The sequence below is a fragment of the Elephantulus edwardii genome, unplaced genomic scaffold, assembly GCF_000299155.1.
Source record: "Elephantulus edwardii isolate Elephantulus edwardi_28Jun2011 unplaced genomic scaffold, EleEdw1.0 scaffold00011, whole genome shotgun sequence".
Lineage (NCBI taxonomy): Eukaryota > Metazoa > Chordata > Mammalia > Macroscelidea > Macroscelididae > Elephantulus > Elephantulus edwardii.
Window position 1 is genome coordinate 24,353,980 of NW_006399761.1, and position 7,499 is coordinate 24,361,478.

At 45.5% G+C, this 7,499-nt stretch overlaps 1 protein-coding gene across 1 annotated transcript in view; it reads right to left on the reverse strand.

Moving 5' to 3' along the window:
• Window positions 1-427: 427 nt before the first annotated feature.
• The window catches only part of COMMD1 (copper metabolism (Murr1) domain containing 1), a 200,207-nt gene continuing 193,135 nt past the window's right edge, over window positions 428-7,499 (reverse strand). Inside the window, exon 3 of the mRNA XM_006880961.1 lies at window positions 428-535. Coding sequence (XP_006881023.1) covers window positions 428-535 — 108 coding nt within the window. The remainder of the gene's footprint in view (window positions 536-7,499) is intronic.

Below are 7,499 nucleotides of genomic sequence, written 5' to 3' on the forward strand. Positions count from 1 at the left end.
ATGGACTGACTAAGTGACTGGGGTCATGGGGGTCGATATGTCAGAGACGATGAGATTGGCTCAGGATAGAGCAGGGTTCAGGGCTGTTGTACACGGTCGCATTGAGTCACAGGCGACTCCACCACCACCTAAAACGAAAAGTCTCTGGAGACAAAGTCCTAAGTAGCTGCTCCCTTTATCTTTTTTAAGCTTTTACAAGCGCCTCTGGTGATGCTGTGCATGATAAATTGGGAAAACCCCTGCCCTGGGCCAACCTTGAGGGTGAGTGAAAGGGGGAGAGAAGGAATAAGACATCTCAGCAAGCAGGCAGGCGAGACTTTAATCAGAGGATTTAACCCCAACAGGAGACGAGATGTAAAGGTCAGCGGGGAGGAACCAGGGGCATCATTGCTTCACAACCACCCACTCTGTCCTCCGACGTCTGCACTCAGGCCGGCTGCATGAGCGAGCTCAGGCTTTCCTCCACCTCGGAGAGCTTCTTCAGGACCTGGCTGACCTTGACCTCATCAAACTCCAAACACAGAAATTCAGATTCCTGGAAGACACGAAAGGATACTTTAGATTAGAGGGGCCCTCTGAGCCAGCCGTGGCAGGACCCACTGCCTATGGGCCAGGGCCTGCTGGCAAGCCTAGCTGGTGGAGACGTCCTGAAGGCAAAGGCGTCCTACAAGTCTCACTCAGCCAAGCAGCTCCGCCTGGTGCCTTAGATGATATTATGTCATCAGGGCGTTTCATGGGCAGTAAAAGCAAGCAGTGCACAAACGCCAGGTGATGTCAGGAAGACCTGAGTCCTTCACACCTGCCATCTCCCTTTAGCCTGTAATACTACTTGTACTCTTAGTGTTGAGTCAGCTTCGACTCACAGCTAATCCCCCAGTAGGTTTTCCAAGGCTGGTGGTATAGCCTTAGAGCTGCTAATGCATTAGGAACTCTAAGGACTATAGCATCTGCGTGATCCTAATAGAACTTTGTTGTTGTTGTTGTTGTGTACCAGAGTCAGAACTGACCCACAGCTGCCCCTCCGGTGGGTTTTCAGAGGCAGTTAATTGGACGGGAGGAGGAGATTGCACATCCTTCTCCAGCGGAGCTGCTGGAGGCCTTGAACTGCATGCCTTTGGGATTGCAGCACAGCTCCTTGCCACTAGGCCACCAGAGCTCCCTAAAATAACTTTATAGAAATATAATTTTATTGTGTTGGAAGTGAAAGTTTACACAGGAAATTCTATTCTCATGTAACAATTTCTTTAGAAATTATTCTGTTATATTTTTTGTTGTAGCTGCATTGCCATCGAGTCAGAACCGACTCGAACCCTCAACCGCTCCAGCAGGTTTTCAGTGGCAGGAAACTGCAGGAGGAGACTGCTCAGCCTTCTCTCCTGTTATTACACTGGTTACGTTTTTCACAATGTGTTCTCTTTCTCATTCATTTTAGTTGTACTATTTTCAACCTATATGCAGAACAGATTATCCGGGAGGCTGGGCGCTATGAGGAGAAATGTGGGGTCAAGATTGGTGGACGATTTATCAACAACCTGCGTTATGCGGATGACACAACCCTGCTTGCTGAAACTGAAGAGGACCTGAAGCGCCTGCTGCAGAGTGTCAAGGACTGCAGCCTACAATATGGATTGAGGCTCAATGTCAAAAAGACAAAGATTCTCACCACTGGACCAATTGGCAGCATCAGGATGGATGGTGAAGAGATTGAGATTGCACACAGCTTTAGTTTGCTTGGCTCCATAGTCAACAGTCTTGGCACCAGCAACCAGGAAATGAAAAGGCGCATTGCCATGGGAAAGTCTGCTGTTAGGGACCTCTCCAAAGTGCTGAAGAGCAATGGTGTCTCTCTGGAGACTAAGGTGCGTCTGATACAGGCCATGGTCTTCGCAATCACCTGTTATGCATCAGAGAGTTGGACAATGACCAAGGAGGATAGAAGGAGAATTGATGCCTTTGAGCTGTGGTGCTGGAGAAGAGTATTGAGAATACCATGGACTGCTAGGAAAACAAACAGATTTGTCCTGGAAAGGGTTAAACCGGGTGGCTCCTTGGAGGCAAGGAGTCTGAGGCTCCGTCTAACATACTTTGGACATGTTGTGAGGAGAGACCGGTCCTTAGAGAGGGACATCATGCTTGGGAGGGTGGAAGTACAGCACAGGAGAGGAAGGCCCTCTATGAGGTGGATTTATTCAGTGACTGGGGTAATCGGGATGGGAGTGTCAGAGACGGTGCGATTGGCACAGGACAGAGTGGAGTTTAGGGCTGTTGTATATAGGGTCGCTATGAGTCGCAGGCGACTCGACGGCACATAACAACAACAACAACATTTCAGATCCAACACTAGTCAGGAAATATGCACTGTCACTTTACAGATGAAGATGTCGAGATTCAGGGAGATTAACCTGAACTATAAAATCAGATAAAGGAAGAGTCCACTGAAACCAGAGCTGGGGGTGGGTGCACCTCAAGGCCCATCACATCCCCACAGCACCTTCGAGCTGAGCGTGGAATGAAGATCTGGAGTCGCCTGGGGAGGAGCCAACTCAAAGTCAGCCAGAAGAAGTGCTTGGGAAGAGTAAACAATGATCCCAAGACAACAATAAACCTTTCAGGGGCCTTTCACTCCCCTGCCTCACGCCCCTCTCCAAATCTCCTCTAAACACATTTCTTCCATCACTTGTTTGCTATATGTGCTATAGAAGATCCTATGGATCAAGAGAACAAGCAGATAACGTCTTGAAGAAGTCGCAGCAGAGAGCTCCTTGGAAGCAAAGATGATGAAGCTTCGTCTTACATCCTTTGGGCGTGTTGCCAGGAGAGGTGATTCCTTGGAGAGGGACATCATGCTTGGGGAGGTGGAGGGGCGGTGAAGGAGAGGAAGACCCTCAACCAGAGGGACTGACACAGAGACTGCAGCAATGGGCGTGGGTGTGTCAGAGATTGTGAGGATGTTGTTCTGAGGGTGATTACGAACTATAATTGACTCCACAGCAACTATGGCCAATCAATATGAAATTAAGTAGCCATAAAAAAAGAAAGAATTTTGCTTTGGTGGTAGAAATTTCATATACACTGGAACTAGATCCATAATAGCTAGAGAGTCAACGGTAAATTCTATTTATCCAAAGAGTGGCTAGATTCAAGGAAGCAAAAATTGTCACCACTGGACCAACAGGCAACATCGTGATGGATGGAGAAAAAACTGAAGTGGTCAACAATTTCATTTTACTTGGATCCACAATCAACACTCATGGTAACAGAAATGGAAACAGTCCAGATGTCCAACCACAAATGAATGGATTGAGAAGTTGTGGTACATTCATACAATGGGATACTACACATCACGCAGGAGCAATGATTTTGTAAATTACTACCTAACTTGGGAGGGACTGGAGAGCATTATGCTGAGTGAAGTAACTCAGTCCCACAAGGACAAATACTGTATAAAACCATTATTGTAGAATGAGTATGAGGATCCAAGGTAGTGGGAGGAGGAGGGTGAAAATAGAGGGGTGAGGATGGGGAGGAGGGTGTTAATCATAGGGTTGCACAATTTGATGGGTAGGTGGGGTAAAGGAAATGGGGAGGAAATTTTGTGGGGAAAAAAAGTATTCAAACTTTGTAAATAAGAATAAAAAAAAGAAAGAAAGAAATCAAAGACATGTTATCTTGGGGGAAAAAATCTGCTTTCAAGGATCTCTCTAAAAGTGCTAAAGAGCAATGATACCACTTTAAAGACTAAGGCCCACCTGATTCAAGCCATGGTATTTTCTTTTTTTTTTGTTTGGTTTTTAAAAAAATTTATTTTAATAAAAGTTTACAGAGACTTTGGATTTCCAATTATTCATTGCTGCACACTTTCCTCCCTGCCCACCCCTTCCCCCTGCCAGTCTGCTTTTCTCTTTGAAAAGTTAAAAAAAAATAAAATTCTTTCATTGTTACACACACACCCCCCCGCAATTCATCCACTCCACTATGCAGCTTTCATTCTGGACTCTTATCATGACAATAATACCTAATCATATATTCATCCTAAACACTTCCCTCCCTCATCTGTTTCAATGGAGTATACATTACTGATCCCCTCTTAGATTCCCCCCAACTCTGATGTTAGTCCCACTTTACAACAGTGGCACTAGGCAGTATTTGTCCTTTTGTGACTGAGATATTTCACTCAGCATAATGTCCTCCAGGGTCACCCATTTTGTATAATATTTAATTACTTTCTTGTTTCTCAAGGCAGCATAGTATGCCATTGTGTGAATATACCAGAGCTTTTCTATCCATTCATTTGGTAATGGACACTTGGGTTGTTTTCAACTCTCTGCTATTGTGAACAAAGCTGCAATAAACATGGGTGTGCATATATCTGCTTGAGTGGCAGTTCTGGTTTCTTTAGGGTTTCAGTAGTGGAATTGCTGGGTCAAATGATATTTCTATTTGCAACTTTTTGAGAAAGCGCCATACCGCCTTCCACAGGGGTTGCACCATTTTACATTCCCACTAACAGTGAATAAGGGTTTCAGTTTCTCTACAACCTTGCCAGCATTTGTTGCTTGCTGTTCTGTTAAATTTTGCTATTCTGACTGGGGTGATATGATATCTCATAGTTGTTTTGATTTGCATCTCTCTTAGTGCTAGGGATTTTGAACATTTCTTCATGTGTTTGTGGGCCATCTGAATGTCTTCTTTGGTGAAGTGTCTGTTCACATCCTGTGCCCATTTTTCAATTGAGTTTTTTACCTTTATCTTGTTGTGGTGAACCATGGTATTTTCAACTGCTTCCTATGCATCTGAAAGTTAGACAATGAGGAAGGATGACAGAAGAAGAATTGGTGCCTCTGAATTGCGGTGATGGAGAAGGATATCCCATGGACTGACAAGAGAATAACAAATCTGTGGAAGTGTAGAGAGTGCTCTTCTGGCAGGGATCGTGACACTTCATCTCACATACTTAGGGCATGTTATCAGGAAAAGCCAGTCCCTGGGGAAAAGGACATCGTGCTGGGAAAGGCGGAGAGTCACAGGAGGCGGGAAAGCCCCTCAGTGAGGTGGCCTTGGGTTGGTACAGATTGTGAGCATGGCACAGGATGGGACACGATTCAGATCTCTTATCCACAGGGCTGCCAAGAGCTGCAGTTCACTTGATGGCTCATAAGAACAACAGCTCTATTCAAGAACCTCAAGAACATGAATCAAGTACTTTTAGAGCATTATGAATCCTTAGAGACCATCTCATCTAACTACCTTGTTTTCTAGATAATGGAATTGAGACCCAGGGCATGTTAAGTGACTCACATAATGTTTGTGATGGCAGAGAGTTCCAAGGCCAGAGCTCTTTTTCTCTACATTATCTCTAACTACAAGGTCTTTTCCCAATTCCTTCTCTAAAAGTGGAACACAAAGAATGGTCAATTAGCTTGTTCAGGGACAGAGAGAGTCAGTCTGCTCTCGCCTGGAAGCAACACATTTTGTAAAAATGCCTCTGTTAATCCGCTGGGCTGAGAGACACTGATGCCCCAGCTCGCCTCCCAGGAAAACAAGGGGAAATGGAAAGCAGGAACATCTTGGAAGAAAGAAATCCACGGGGGGAGATAGGGAGCTTTTCCTGCCCACTGGGTTCCTCTCTTTAACCATGTATTTGGACAGGAACAGAATGTGGTCTCAAGGGAGCATGGAAAGTGCCATGTTTGCATTCTCTCCAAGACAAACTGCCATTTCTAACAAACCAAGACAATCAACTCTCTAGGTGCCAACAGTCAGGAAACCACAAGACGAGCTGGCTTGGAAAAGTCAGGGACCTCTCAAGAATGCTGAAGAGCAACGATGTCAGTCTAGAGACTAAGATGCACCTGACGCAGGCCTTGGTCTTTGCAGTTACTTGCTATCCATCAGAGAGCTGGACAATGACCAAAGATGATAGAAGAAGAATCAATGCCTTTGGGTTGTGGTGCTGGAGAAGAGTACTGAACATACCATGGGCCACCAAGAGAACAAACAAGTCTGTCCTGGAGAGGGTCAAACCAGGCTGCTCTGTGGATGTAAGGATTCTGAAGCTTCATCTCACACACATCTTTGGGGATGCTGCCAAGAGACCCCAGTTCTTGGAGAAGGATATCATGCTCAGAAGGGTGGAAAGACAGCACAGGAGAGGAAGACCCTGGATGAGACGGATTGACATAGTAATTGCAGGTATATGTGGGATAGTGAAATAGGCTTAGGGCAGGGTTGCTATGAGTTATAGATGACACAAAGACACATAATAGCGACAACAAAGAAAGGAAACCAATAACAGATGCTTTAGGGCTTATCTCCTTTGGGAACAGAGGGGATGTATGGCCAATTTTTCTATTGATTATGGATCCAAATAAAACGAAATCTTATACAACTTCAACCTCTTCTCCCTTTATCATGAGGCTCTGCCCCAGTTGTGAGAATTGTACCGGTTCTAGTCGTGAAGATCTGTGTTTTCTGTTGAGCTGTAGTCCTTGCTGAAGGGCATAGCCTCTGATTATCAGTAAGGGCGTCAAGTCCTCTTTGCTTTCAGCACGCAAGGCTGTGTGAACTGCACGGACTAGATCACTAGGGTGTATCTCTCATCCTGACACTGTGTTCCCCATACGGTCCATCCTCTCAAGTGATGCACTCAGCATACAGATTGAGCAGGTACATCAAAAGGACATGACTCTTGTGCACACCATTCCTGATTTTAAACCATGCAGGGTTCTCTTGTTCTGTTTCAACAACTGCCCTTCAGTCTATGTACAAGTTCTACAGGAGCACAATTAAATGTTTTGAAACTCCCATAGTTTACAATGTTATCCTGAGGCACATCTAATTCAGGCCACGGTCTTCTCAATCGCCTGCTATGCAGCAGAGACAGTGGATATGCAAGACAGAAGACTGATGCCTTTGAGAGGCAGTGCTAGAAAAGAGTTCTGAATATCCCGTGCTTTGCTAGGAGAACAAACAGATCTGTTTTGGAGACGGTGCAGCTGGAGTGCTCCTTGGAGGCAAAGATGGTGAGGCTTCGTCTTTCCTGCTTTGGACATGTAGCTAGGTGAGGCTATGCATTGGAGAGGGACATCATGCTTGGAAAAATGGGGGTTTAGCAAAGGAGAGGAAGACCCCAATAAGATGCACGGATATGATGCCTTCGGCAATGGGCTTGAGGGTTTCAGAGACGGAGAGGATGCCACAGGATCGGGCAGGGGTCAGGGTGGCTGTTGACAGAGTCGCTGTGAGTTATACTAGATGGCACTTAAAAACACCACCACCATTATGGTTAGCACAGGAATCCAGAATTAAGGTTGCACAGAGAAGTGTACTCGGGATGGGGGGTGGGGGGAAGTGACGTGGGAATTGTATACTAATGAAGGAATTTTTTCTCTTTTTTTTTCCCTCTCTTCGGTGGGGGAAGCAAGCTGGTGGAGAGGGGTGGGAAGGGAGAAAATTGCGGCAATGAATGAATGGAAATCCAAAACCTCTGTAAAAAAAAA